The 15,060-nt window shown below is 40.6% G+C and overlaps 1 protein-coding gene across 2 annotated transcripts in view; it reads left to right on the top strand.

Moving 5' to 3' along the window:
* Nucleotides 1–3,101: 3,101 nt before the first annotated feature.
* LOC138983826 (nucleolar protein 6-like) overlaps nt 3,102–15,060 on the top strand; it is a 34,754-nt gene continuing 22,795 nt past the window's right edge. Inside the window, exons 1-7 of one of the 2 annotated variants that reach the window (XM_070357162.1) lie at nt 3,102–3,243; nt 7,087–7,167; nt 8,580–8,696; nt 9,208–9,384; nt 9,994–10,162; nt 11,123–11,272; nt 13,484–13,653. In XM_070357162.1, the coding sequence (XP_070213263.1) occupies nt 3,151–3,243; nt 7,087–7,167; nt 8,580–8,696; nt 9,208–9,384; nt 9,994–10,162; nt 11,123–11,272; nt 13,484–13,653 (957 nt within the window). In that variant the 5' untranslated portion in view covers nt 3,102–3,150. The remainder of the gene's footprint in view (nt 3,244–7,086; nt 7,168–8,579; nt 8,697–9,207; nt 9,385–9,993; nt 10,163–11,122; nt 11,273–13,483; nt 13,654–15,060) is intronic. The other variant, XM_070357170.1, reaches the window with a different exon arrangement.

The raw sequence follows: 15,060 nt of genomic DNA on the forward strand, positions 1-15,060 counted from the left end.
ACATGAACACACAGACGCACATCCATGCGCACAACGAACACGCACACACAAACCAGGGGCGGATCAGTTAGTTTGTAAGGTGCACTGAGTGCACGGCTGACCCGGCGTCAGAGTCTGAACTACCACGGCCACGGTGCACGTGCAGTTCGTATTTCTTTTTCAGAAAACTGTTACAAAATTAATACAAATAACAATTACAACTTTAAAATAAAAAGTGGTCAAATAATGTGACTTATATTTGAATGCTCTCTCCTTCAAAAAGGATGACGCAGAATGAGAAAAGAAATGACACAGAAAGACACAATTTACGGAGAGACTGAGAAAAAACCGTAAATGAGAGAGAGAGAGAGAGAGAGAGAGAGAGAGAGAGAGAGAGAGAGAGAGCACGCATACATTTAAAGTGCGTCTAAACCCTCCAAACAAAGTTTTGAGTGTGTGAATAGGGTTTCCAGTTATGCAGTTTCTTTGCTTTTGTCCGGAATAATAATAATAATCATATAATAATATATGAGCATTTATATAGCGCAACATCATAACTTTACAGTTATGCTCTTTGCGCTTGACACATTTAAAATTAAAACACAGTTATACAAATAAAACAACATGATATGCACCAATTCCTTTTTGTCTATAAAATTACCTCGTCGGTCAAGGCATATCAAAAACATGATAAAACAAGTCGCGTAAGGCGAAATTACTACATTTAGTCAAGCTGTGGAACTCACAGAATGAAACTGAACGCACTTGTGCAAAACGGAGTGAAACTGACGAGCCTGTTTAGCGCGGTACTGGTTTCGCTGTGCTGCATAGCACGCTTTTCTGTACCTCTCTTCGTTTTAACTTTGTGAGCGTGTTTTTAATCCAAACATATCATATATATATGTTTTTGGAATCAGGAACCGACAAGCAATAAGATGAAATTGTTTTTAAATCGATTTCGGAAATTTAATTTTGATCATAATTTTTATATCTTTAATTTTCAGAGCTTGTTTTTAATCCAAATATAACATATTTATATGTTTTTGGAATCAGAAAATGATGAAAAATAAGATGAACGTAAATTTGGATCGTTTTTAAAAAAAATTATTTTAATTACAATTTTCAGATTTTTAATGACCTAAGTCATTATATAATTTTTAAGCCTCCAAGCTGAAATGCAATACCAAAGTGCGGGCTTCGTCGAAGATTGCTTGGCCAAAATTTCAATTAATTTTATTGAAAAATGAGGGTGTGACAGTGCCGCCTCAACTTTTACAAAATTCCGGATATGACGTCATCAAAGACATTTAAAAAAATAAAACGAAAAAAACGTCTGGGGATATCATATCCAGGAACTCTCATGAAAAATGTCATAAAGATCGGTCCAGTAGTTTACTCTAAATCGCTCTGCACACACACACACACCGGCACACACACACACACACACACACACACACACACTCATACACCACGACCCTCGTCTCGATTCCCCCTTCTATGTTAAAACATTTAGTCAAAACTTGACTAAATGTAAAAAGACAAAAATAATTGGGATTTTAACTCAATACGTGACAGACACCAAAAAAGGTGGGCCACGTCGGAAAACCCGGCCGGAGAACCCCGGCCGGGGGTAAACTCCATCTGTTTAATGCAGAATTAACGTAGCGGCAGAATGGCTGTTGCTGACTTGAACGAATAAAATTATGCGGCTTATCAAAGAATAAACTTAGCATCATTTCATGTATCAAAGACTGATCCTCAAAACATGACATCAGGAAATAAGATACAAGGAAACAAAACAAAAACAATAACAAACTTCCTTCGAGGTAGGAAAAACACCCGGCCGTTGGTCAAAGGGAAATAACCATTCTCACTGCACCCATTCTCACTGCCACCAACTGAGAAGGTTATTTCCCTTTGACCATGAATATGTTTCTCTATAAGTCCTTGTAGAATCTTAATCCACCAATAACTCCCTAACCGTGTGTTTGACTGGTCCCAATTTTTGTAAGGACCGTCTCAGGAATGTATAGAACCTGTTCACCAAGTTTGGTGACGATCGGTCCGTTCATTCTTGAGATCTATATGCGAACACAAACACACAAACACACAAACAAACAAACAAACACATCGACCGAAATCTATACACACCCCTATACCGGGGGTGTAATAACAAACTTCTTTATAAAGTGAACTTGAGAGCAATTGATACTGGCTGGACCGTGACAGTCAGTCAGGCCTGCCAGTGACCCAAGAACAAGCTCCCAGGGCGGCAATTTGGCAGCCCACTCTTCGAGTCACTGATCGACTGGCACCGGGTAGCCTAGTAAATGTACCGTGTACTGTAGTAAACTGCAGTAAATGTATCATGTACTATAGTACGTACTATAGTATACTATAGTAGGCTTATTTTTTAACCCCAACTGACTGACACTGACACAATGGAGTGCAATACAACACACACACACACGCACACCGGCACACACACACACACACACACCGTGACTGCACACCGACACACACACACACAACACACACACAAAAACCGTGGCACCGTGGCGGCACTGACACACACACACACACACAGTGACACTGACACACACACATACTGACACACACACATACTGACACACACACACACACACTGCTGACACACACTGACACACACCTAAACACTGTCACACAGTGAGTGCACGGCTGACCCGGCGTCAGAGTCTGAACTACCACGGCCAATGTACACAACGGCAACGCAATGAGCACGCACACATACGCACATGCCGCGTATTTTGATGTATACTATTTTTGTGTAATATATTGCTGTTCAGTCGGGGCGAGATGCCACAGTCACGGTCAGTGTAACAATCTCATCAGTTTTGGGCCCATCTTTTGCATACCCTAGACTGAAATGTTGCTTCTCGTTCAAATTAAAACGGTACACGTCTTTGAGGGATAAAAGCATGTCAGTTTATTGCAAGTGAATGAAATTCGTGTCGAAATTCGACCATAAATTATGCGAAAACTGGGCCCAGGCAAAAACTGAGATTTTTTACAAAGAAAGACAACCACTAAAAATGGCCTTCTTGTTTTCTTAGAGTCGCTTCCCTTTGTCTATGTGCACATGTGCTTCCGGTTCGGAAACAAACGTGGTGCTACGACTGCAAGTTGAAAGGGATGGGTATTCCAGACGATATGGAAGATCAGTGTCTTTCAAAGAAGCGACCGATCGCAGAAGATGCAGATCAAGAGAAAAAGGCAAAGAAAAAGGTAGCCGAACCAGTGGCATGTGCCATGTCGTCAGGTTTTTTGCGTGTTGTGACTGCCAGTAAATACAGCACCCTATACTCACGTGACATGTATCTCTCAGACTCAGGCTCAGTCTCTCTCACTCTCAGTCTCACTTCTCTCTCTCTCTCGAGTCATTGGTCGGAATGATGAGCTTTAGATCGCAGTCTTGCAAAAATACATGATTAAAATGACAAAATGAATGCTGAAAGTGAAATGTTTTAGATGAATTCTAGTATGATGAGTGGGTGGGGGGTCCTTATTGTTATTTGTGTACTGTAAGGCCAAAAAAAAAAAATTGTCTGTTTAGGGTAACATGACCAAAAAAAGTAGGGTCGGTAGGTAGGTAAAGGTTTTTTTTTTTTTTTTTTTTTTTTTTTTGGTTGTGTGTGTAAATGCTATGTTGGTTGAACATTCACTTCTTATATTTGATGAATACATGTTTCAAAACTAACGTATAAATAAAACAGAGAGAAAGGGAGAGAAAGAAACGCCAAATGTCTCTTTTTAGCATTTTTACCTCTTTTTTTTTCTTTTTTTTTTTGAAATCAAAAAAAAGTTTTTGGGTCGGCGCCAAATCGATAGGGTCGGTCGGGTTACCCTAAACAGACAATTTTTTTTTTTTGGCCTAATGTAAGGTTTCCGTTCCACTTCCAGTAGATTTGTTTTGTAGTGGCTTAATTTTGCCCACAAGTAAATGGTTTGTGAAAATATAATTTATTTTATGCCAGTGTAAAAAAAATATAACCTTTCTTTGTGCAACAAAACAAATCTGAAGACAATCAATCAATCAATCAATGAGTCTTATATCGCGCATATTCCGTGGGTACAGTTCTAGGCGCTCTGCAGTGATGCCGTGTGAGATGAAATTTTATACGGCCAGTAGATTGCAGCCATTTCGGCGCATATTTACCTTTCACGGCCTATTATTCCAAGTCACACGGGTATAGGTAGACAATTATTAACTGTGCCTAAGACAGAGAGACTGGGTGAAACTCGTCGAAGACAAAGTATGGGTGGCTATTACAATATTAGTATTACTATTACCATGCATAATTAGAAGGCGACTCTTTGATACAAATCCTATAAGCCTGAGTGCATGTTGCCGCCAATGTGAAATGTCGAGCCTTTACTCTTGTCTGGCAGTGGCATCATCCCCCCCCCCCCCCTTCCCAGTCCCCCCCCCCCCCCCCGACACACACACACAAACCACGATAACATGATACAGTGGCAATTACATTCCCAGATGACACCATATTGCGTCTTTGGACAAAATAATATCCGGACCGCCTAAGCCTGCTTGGTGCTTCTTGCCTTCAACTTTGTACCATTAGAATTTGGCTGAGGGGGACAAATGTCCCACTGTCCTTTTCTCCCAGGCTGAACCGACTGACTGACTATTAGGGTTTAACGTCCTTTTACTCTTAGACCAGTTGGCCTATATTGGGACAAGTATTGATAATACGCTGAATATATGGTGTGATACTTTGACTCGAACAAGCCCGCTGTGGCTGTCTTCTTCGACACACCAGCATTGCCATTGAGTTTGTCTCGTCAAAGGTTCGAAGTACGATCATGATAATCACTAATCAGAGACGAGAGATGATGCATGTGTGGCTTCGTGTTTTCCAAGCCGTGAGACCTTCGCTGTGTACTTGGGATCTTTTTCGTGTGCATGTGTGCACACGGTGGTGTTCGGACACCAAAGAGAGTCTACACAAAGTTGACTCTGAGAAATAAATTGCTATCTGAATGTGTATTGATTATAAGTTCAAGAACGTGTCCATAAGCAATCTGCTTGTTAACGTTCTCAATGTTGTTATTGTTTGAAACGTGTGTATGAGAATTTGAATAAACACGCTTAAACCAAATAAATCTCTCGCTGAACGTGGGTATCGAACCCACGCTGATAGCCACCAACTGGCTACAAAGCCAGCGCGCTACCAACTGAGCTACGTCATCGCCCCAGGCTGAACCCTGCTTATGAACACCTTACAAGGCATCTCCTAGACTTATTGTTGGAGTTTACATACACACAGAGCAGGAATGTTGTTAGGCATGGGACATCGGTCAAAGTCCGATTAACTGTCGCAAATGTCCGATTCACAGGTCAGGTGTCGGTCAGATGTCCTATTGCACTTCATAGAAGGCGGACAGAGTCCGATGAAATTTTGCTTTCTGTTGAACTCGAAGCAGCATTCATTTTAGATCTAGGCCTTGCCAGAATTTTGCAGCTGGGTACTCAATAGTCAATAGCACAAAACTATTGATGACTCTTTTCTTATTTGGAAAAATGTGTACTGTAATTTGTGTAAACCACAAGAATAGTTCCAAAGTTACTGGTTCCTTTTGAAAATTAGCAAATGGACCAGGAACTCACTTTAAATAAGTTACTTGTATATAATTTGTTAATTAATGGCTCATGAATTCATTGGTGACATATTTTTTTCTCCCATCAAGGGAGGTAACTGTGTAATTTTCCTGTTATGAGGTCGGACATTTGTCCCATTCACAAACATTGTTAAAGCTGTGGTCTATTTATGACTTTCCGGGGCTACGAGGTTGAAAAATAGGGACACAATCATGTACAGAATTCTGTACAGCAAGCGCTACCTGAAACTCCACCTATACGGTGTGTATGACCTTGAGAGCTTCAGTCAACGCTTGAATTTTGCAGGGATAACATCCGGTTTGCTCTCTCAAGACTGATCATATTTTATCTTCAAGAGAGATCAAGGGGAAAAAATAAACGCCCCGGCGAAGATTTGAACTCTCGACCTCGAGACTTCGTGTCTCATGTCCTAACCACTAGGCTACTGCGCCAATTGAGAAAAAGCAGGAAAAACATTGATATGAATTCATGTTATGTTATTCTTGAAGCAGCATGATTTATATCTCTATCCGCCCGTTGTTCAGAAGTGAATACATGTATAACCATTTCTTAGATGTCTGGTTTCAACTGCACAGAGCTTTGGAGAGATTCAATTACTGTTCTTGTCATTTTCTTGCATGTTGTAAATAGAGATATCGCAGCTATTTGCATGGCGCGAATGTCATGTAGCATGACGATGTAATGTACTACGATTCCGTAAAACATGTTTACAAATAAAGGCAAATATTAATGTCAAGTTTTACGTTTTTGCAACGCATGAATGGTAATTGAAGCGTAGAATGATATAAAATTATCAATTTTTTATCTTTGACAACACTGGTGAAGTGGCCTAGCGGTTCAAACATCGGACCCGACATTTCGAGGCCCCGAGGCCTTGAGTTCGAATCCCTGCCAAGTCGTTTATTTTTTCTGCTCGATCCTTCTTGACAAATATGCTCAGCTCTGCGAGAGCAAACCGGATGTTACCACTGCAAAATTCAAGCGTTGACTGAAGCTCTCAAGGTCATACATGCCGTATAGGTGGGGTTTCGGGTAGTGTTTGCTGTACAGAAATCTGTACATGATTTTGTCCCAATTTTTCAACCTCCTAGCCCCGGAAAGTCATAAATACACCACAGCTTTAATGTTAGCAACATCCCTGACAGAGTAAGAAATCTTAAATGTTGGCGTGTATTGATGACTGCAATTATGCAAAGTTTACTTACTCATTGCCCATTTGATGAGCGCTTAATTAGCACAACAGTTACTGAGTTAGACATCCTCTGTATGTGAACAACTGTATCACACAGTCTTTGGGTGTGTGTCACTTGTGAGAGTGAGATTTTAAAGAGATGGAACAGTAACTAGGATTAGGAACCATTTGTCAGAGATAATGTCAACATGAAATTAAGTGACCAAGTTTTGCTCTAAAGTTTTGCTGTGTTTTTATGCAGAAATCGACCAAGGGTGATCCTGAGATGGAAATGGATCGTGCAGTATTGGCTGGTGATATCCCAAGCCTTTTCAACATGCAGGTAAATCTCATGCCACCTACTTCATGCAAGACATCAGCAGCAATCTGGTATTGATGAGATAGAGATCTTCAGATAGTTTGAAGTTGAAGCATAATCTGTGTGCTTACTAGTGTTTCTAATATAATTATTCGTTTTGCTTCATGTTGGTGAAATACTGAGGCCTACTGTTAAATTCAGTGTAACACGCTACGTTAATTGTATCAGAAATTGCAACGCTGTTTATGCCAAGCCTCCCGCAGTGGGGCACTGCGGTTATGAAATTAAAGGCCCCTCCTGTTTTTGGAACCGCTGGAGCTTTCTAGTTTGCTGTTAGGTAGATTTTTGGTTCCTCTTTCCTGTCATGCTCTCTTTTTCTTCATGAATTCTTTTCTTTTTTCTGCCTTCTTGCTCATTCACCTGTATTTTTTCCAAAAATCTCTTCTCTTGCCGCTTGTCTCGCGATTCATGTATAGTTTAATCTGTTAGTGTTCTGATGTAAGTCCAGCAGTAGATAGGTTAAGCCTATTTTAACATACTGGAAACTGGTAATCTTCCAGTAGGTATTAATTTAGTTTTACTAAAGCCTGCTGGGACACAAGTAATGGGTTAGTGCATTTGTAAACAGGAATCGCTTGACAAGTGGCCCCCTTCATCCCCCCTTCCTCGTCCTGATATGGCTCTAAGTAGTCGGCTGGACGTTAAGCAACAAATAAACAAACAAACAAACAAATATGCCAAGCCAAAAATCACTATGCTCAAACAAACAGTTACAAGCATGCCTAAGTGTCCCTCTTTTGAGTCCTGGTGATCATTTTTGCGTCTCAGTCTGTGGTCTCAGTCAGAATATCTGGCAGAAAAAGTGTTGTCCATACTGAAAAGCGCTGCTGCTGACCATCTCTCCATTGAGCACTTGTTTCTGCTGTTGTTTCCTGATCTTACAAAAGTCATTGAAAATGTGTACTAATTATTATTTGACTTTGATATAACCTAAATGTGTATGTGCTCTTTAATTTCAAACAATTTTAAATTTTAACACTATTAACACTATTAATTTGCTACGCTTAAACTTCCAAGTTGTTACACTGGAGGCTTTATATGGGCTGGCAGCTCTGTGACTGTTAGTGTTACAGACTGCCAACCTGGTGGGACTTAAAATCCAGGACTTGTACTTTGCATCATGTACTCCAGGTACAGCATGCAACGCTGGAAGGAAAAGTTAAAATTAAAAGATCTACGAGGAAAAATGTGTAGTATTTTCATGAAGGAAATGCTATTGCAAAAACAACAACGAATTACTCACTGCAGGGTAATTTTAGCATCCTGCGAAAGTGCTGTGCACTCTGCACGATTTCAGCATGGAATTCATTGTGTCTATAGGTTTGTTTATGTGAAGCTTGATGAATGCCCTAATTGATGCTGAATGCTTTCTGCAGATAGAAGAGCTGCTGAAAGAGACAAGGATGAAAAGAAAGCGAGCAGAGAAACTGGCGGAAACAGTGGAGATGCTCAAAGATCTCCTGCTGAACATGTCTTCTGGCAAGGAACACAAGGTAAACATCAAATCTCCTTATTTGACTCTGAACCTGAAAGGTGTTCTTGTTTGAAACACCTCGTTAGCCTCTCAATACATGTTAGAATTTAGCTGATTGGATTGTGGTTTCTTGTCTCCCCCTCCAGAAACACATTAAAGAATGGTGAAATATATAATATATATATCATATAGATGATTTAGCTGTGGGCCCTATAGATTCCTAGAACTTTATAGGCTTTGGAAGTCCTTAGTGATTAGCTGTTTGACTCATATTGACAAAGTAGGGTTAGATGAGTTCAGTCTACTAGTACTATGCTACATTTGTGGATGTTATTGCCCATGTTTCAGAAAAAAGGTGCGTTGTATTCATAATGAGAAACTTAGGATGTTTGAGTCTCTCCACATGTTGCCAAGTACGTGCTACTAAAGTTTCAAAGAGAACAGCTGTTGACAAAGACAAGACAGTTTCTATTTCATCTTTCTGGTATCAATCACTTTTTAAAAAAATTCTTTTTTGTTTTGTTTCACAGATTCACATGCAGAAATGGCTGAAAGACATTCAGCTGCCAGTTGTTCAGGAACCTAGGACCACAAAAGGCTGTTTCCAGTTTCATGCCCCCACCCGTGTTTTTCTGGGTGGTAGCACGCCCCTCAACACATGTGTGCAACCCAGCAAGGCAGCTGATCTCTTCATGGAAATGCCTAAGGTCAGAGGAGAAAGTGTTTTAAGATGTTGGAGGTTTTGCTTAAGTGTTTCTCCGCTGAATAATTTGATGTACACTGTATTGACATAATTGCTAATGCAGTCAAACCTGCCTGACAACCACCTCTCCACAACAGCCATCTACCCGTACAACCTCTCCAAAAGATTACCGACAAGTCTCATTCCTGTTTAATTCACCTTTCAATAGCAACCACCTGGCTATAACCACTACTTTTGGTGGGTCCCTTGGTTGATTTTTATTCACAGGTTCCACTGTACAAGCATGATGTTCTAGTCTTTGCAATGATTTTGGATGACATAATTGACAGTAAGCAATATTTTAGAAAGTGTAGTAGTCACATTATTTGAAGACTTTTTCAGGGTTTTTGGTGTGAGAATCCTTGTATAAACTATAATATATATTGATACAGATTTGTGTGTGGGTTTTAAAATGGAGGTAAATTTACAGAGGTTAGGAACAGAAAGTATGGAAAACAATTAATGTCTTCATAGGGAGTAATTCCTAAGAGAAAAAGGCGTGTTAATTAGAAGTATGAGCCTTTCTTCCATGAATTGTTCATTAATCTTGTAACATTTGTCCATTCATTCCCAGGTGTGTTTTCAAAGTAAAGACTGCTTCAACCACCGTTACACCCGTAAACGTGCGCTGTACTTGGCAGCAGTGGCCTTGAAATTGTCTAAAGCCAAGGTTATGGAAGATGCAAAGTTTACATACCACCTGGGCAACCCTTACAGACCAATACTAGTGCTGAGCGTTCCAGGTAAGACATGTCGCCATTTCCACCCTTTATTGCAAGAAAAAGTTGAACGTTAAGGGTACATAAGACTTTAAAGTGTTTGCACAACGGAATTGTTTGAACAACATACATGAAAATGTATGGCATAATTAAAACATGATGATAATGTTATTGTTAAATAACTTCTAAAATTCTGTTTTATATGACCATCATTTCCAATTCCATACTATTTTTATTTCATTTTACATTATGCTTGCAGCTCAAGACATTCCAATATATATATATATAATACAGGGATGTCGTTGGGTGTCGGACATCGGTCATAGTCCGATTAACTACCGCCAGTGTCCGATTCATATAGTCAGGTGTCAGTCATTTGTCCTATCATACATTAACTGATCCAGTTCATCGGTAAATGATAGAGAGAACAGTTGCTGGCAGACGATGATTTTGTTTGTTCGTTCATGGGCTGAAACTCCCACTGCTTTTACGTGTAGGACCGTTTTTACCCCGCCATTTAGGCAGCCATACGCCGCTTTCGGAGGAAGCATGCTGGGTATTTTGGTGTTTCTATAAACCACCGGACTCTGACATGGATTACAGGATCTTTTTCGTGCGCACTTGGTCTTGTGCTTGCGTGTACACACGGGGGTGTTCGAACACCGAGGAGAGTCTGCACACAAAGTTGACTCTGCTAGCAGACGATGATGTGTATGACCTCAATGTCGGTCACGTAAAATGTCTTATTGAAATTCATGAAACCGGTCAAAGGTCCAACTCTTGTTGATGAGGTCAGGACAATTGTCCCATTCACGAAAACTAGTAGCAAGATCCCTGTATTATAATATGAAATATTTTTTAAGTGGTTTTAACTTTTCAGCTTGTTTTAGACAGATCTTAATTTTTAAGGGAACTGCTGCTTCAATTGAATGTTTCTAATTTATTAATGAACTAACAGGATGTATAGCTGTCGTGTATGGACAGTTGCAGGCAAAGGCAAACCTTTGACAATACATCTGCACGCTGTACTTGAGGAGGGGGTCTTCAAACCGTCACGTTTTCACATCACAAAGAACAACGTGCGTCCTCACTGGTTCTGTGGTGAAGAGAGGGATGATCCAGATGCTGGGAACGGTGTGTAACTGTTTAAAGAAATAATGTTAGGTGCAGGTCTCTGTGTGTGTGTGTGTGTGTGTGTGTGCCTGCATGTACAGTGCGTGCAAGCATGCACTCATATACATGCATTACTTTAACTTTAAGCTTCTTTGTCAGTAGATTATGTACAGGGGAGTAGGCAGGTTTGGGTCTTCTGTAAAGAAGATGACTAGTAAGAGGATACACACATGCTTTTTTCCCCCTCCTTTTTATGCCTGTAAGGTGATTTTTTATGTCTTTATGAACAGGGTGGAGGGTTTGGAGGATGGCTTTTCTTTTTTGTCCGTCTGTTTGTGTGTAGATGAGTATGAATGCATGTATTGTTTGTTGTGGGAAATATTTCTTGAGACTTGCACAGATCAGTTTGATAACATTGTAAAGGGGAAACTTTGACATTATTTATTATCCAAAAATCTGATTTTATTTCTGCTGAGCCATATAACTCGCATTGTATTTCAAATGATTCCAAGAGGAATGAGATCACATAAGTAGCCTCCTCCCTCACACCATCACTTGCAAGGTAAGCACATCCTACAAATAAGTGAACAAACAACACATGAGGTAAACATACACAAGTATATTTATGGAAGTAAGGGAAGTGACCTCCCTTGGACACCAAATAAACATGGCGGAACACTTGCATTCCTGCGACTTTGACACATTCAAACTTCTCAAATTCCCATGATATGTCGATCTCGGGACGAGTTTAAAGATTTCGTCATAAGCGTGAGTAAATTACAGACATTATGCATGCTTGGGAATCCAAAAAGTGCTCGTTATAAGCATAAATTCGTTACAAAGAATTTGTTTCAAGCATTTTTTTTAAGCATGAAGAAAGAGGTATTCAGTTGGGAACTTAAAACTAATACGTTATAAGTCAAAATTCGTAACTAGCGTGTTCATTTCAGGTGGGTTCGACTAATTTTATAATTATGATGTAAATTGTCCATATGATGCAGGGTGTGTAAAAGAAAATGTTCCATTTGTGTGTAATATTTTAATGGACAATAAAGTAGAGTGGGAACAAGGGACTGCAGGTGAGAAGAACGAGATAACAATGAAAATGTACTCGAGACAGTGACAAAAGGTCAGGTGTCATGTCTACTGTCCCGAATGACACACGATTGCTGACATTTCACCATTGCCAAAAGAATAAACATATAAGAAATAGGTAGAACATGAATGTGAAAACTGACTTTGATTGTTGATCAGTATGTTCTATACCACTAACAAATAATCTACTTACGCATAGCTGTTTGGCAAATGTATGTTGCATGGGACACACTGACATGAAAGTGGAAGATGTTTTCCCTCTAGAGAAACTACATATCAAGTTACAATTTTTGTGCTCTTCCATTCCAGTTGGCAATCAATTGTTAACGCATGTTATTAGCAAAAAATAGAACGAAAACAGATTAGATAGAATGAAAAATGTACTGGTGATGTCATTTGGGACATACTGACATGAAAACGTCACCTTTTGTCATTGTCTCACTCACTCACCAAAAGACGAACACAAAGGACCGGTCCTTAGTCGTGTTTTTATTGTTCGTGTTTTGGTGAGTACATTTTCATTGTTATCTCGTTCTTGGACAATAAAGTGTTGTTATCCCAGCGAAGCTGGAGGTATCCCCCGAACGCATTTTCATACCGATAATACATGATAAAGAAGGATTCTTTGTGCCCGGCTACGGGCTACAGTTGAAGATGGAAGTTCACCAAAAATTGGGACCATACAAACAAAAATACGGTGGGTGCAATAGGCGCCCCCATTTTTTGAGCTAACGCCACCCAAGGCCGCTTTGGACGGGTAGAAATTCTGTAGTTTCCAAGACTTGGTGTGTGTGGTTGTTCAAGACTATGGATAAAGCTCGCGTAAGAAGATTACGTCACGGTCAAAAGTCTTTGACGTCAATTAATGCATCATGACGTCATGCCTCCCTGTAGTCTTTTTCTCTCGCGGTGTGTGTGTGTGTGTTCATTTTGTGCACATGTGTTAGTGTTAGTGTGTATGTGTGTGTGTGTGTGTGTGTGTGTGTGTGTGTGTGTGTGTGTGTGTGTGTAAGAAAGACTGAGAGAGGGGGTGTGTGTGTGTGTTTGAGAGAGAGAGAGAGAGAGGTTTGTCTTTCGCTGGGGTATGCAGTGCCTTGGTGTTGCACATCTACTTAATTGTTATCGTTTAAATTTCAGAGGATGCTAACAGCCTTCCCTCCACACCGGTGTACAACACCAGCATCCTGCAAGACGTGTGTTACGACGCCAATGCCGAGTTCCTGTCACAACAGCTGCAGGACGCGCCTTCTGTCCGGGACGCTATCGCTTTACTCAAAATCTGGCTGCACCAGCGAGAATTGGATGTGGTGAGCTCTTCATTTCCTGTGTGTGTGTGTGCATGTTTCTTTCTGTCTGTCTGTCTGTTTGTGTTTTCTGGGGAGATTGGTTGTCAGCAGAATGCGGCCCCTTTTATTTATTTATCATTATTTATTTTCTCTAAATCATTTAAAGTCGGGGTAACCCGCCGGAACATGCCCGTAATGGTTTAACCGTGGGGCGTTCAACAACATTTACCATCTGCAGAATGGGGTGTTTGTGTGATGTTAAAATTGCTACCGGTAATCAGATGTAAACTTTGTTTCAGCTAGTATATCAACAAAACATGTCCCTAATACTGTAGTAATAGATGATTTTTGAAAATAACTCTGTCAAGATTTTCAACGGTCTGGAGACCTCGGACAAGCTTTTCACAACTTCTGGAGCATGTTCCCCGCTTCTGATCGGCTTTATCCTGCATTAAATTACATATTCTTACCGCAATTCTCATAAATGCATTGACCTCAATCTCACATGCTAGATGTCGAAACACTACTCAAATTACCTGCCCTTGAAAGGGTGGTAACCAAGCTAAAAACAGATGCCATAGCCGCTGCTATGCCCTGAACCCACTTGGTTACCCATAACCCACCGCGCACCACGTGAGCGCCGGCATCCGGAATAATCATTCTCGACTTTCGACGACACACGTAAAACGTGCGGAATTTGACTGCTCACTTGGCTTTCCCTAGCCCTCGTCTTTGTGATGATTTGGGCTACCGGAGAGGATAGCCTTGGAACATAACAATTCCGTTTTTTCACGGCTTTTCGGCCAGGTTTCTTTGGATCAGAAACCTGGTCAATCTCCTCTGGTATTTAATTCCCTCCTCTCGGGAGGACTCTCGCTCCGGGCGATTTGGATTTTCTAACTGTCTGGTTAGAGCTTTAAAATCCTTTCTAGCTTGTGCTAAGCAATTCGAACTAAGAGCCAAAAGCTCATGTTCTTATCTCTTTACACTTTAGGTGAAAGAGACTTCTCTGAATTGACTTTCACAAGAGGTGTTACTACTTTCATAGGACAGTCCTATGAGTGGTGGCCTATTAAACAAAATGGGGGGGGGGGGGGGGGGGCATTCAGTCCTCCTGCTTTCCTTTACAGGGGTTCAGGAGTCCAGAGCTGGGGGGGGTTCTTTTCTCTCTGTGTGGCATTCCAGTCGCTTAGGCGAAGTTTTGCCTTTTTCTCTTGGGAGGTCGAAGGACGTGTCCATTAAATTTGACCTCTTGGACATCTCCTGCTACATGTATTAACTTGTCGAGGCCTTTTCTTTGCCCTCGTTAGTTTCGGCAGGACAGGTTCTTTCAGGGACATAATTAAGTCCCTCCTCCTTTAGGAGCAATCTGCATTTATGAGAATTGCGGTAAGAATATGTAATTTAATCGAAAATTTCAATAATAAA

Source organism: Littorina saxatilis, linkage group LG1, assembly GCF_037325665.1.
Source record: "Littorina saxatilis isolate snail1 linkage group LG1, US_GU_Lsax_2.0, whole genome shotgun sequence".
Classification (NCBI taxonomy): domain Eukaryota; kingdom Metazoa; phylum Mollusca; class Gastropoda; order Littorinimorpha; family Littorinidae; genus Littorina; species Littorina saxatilis.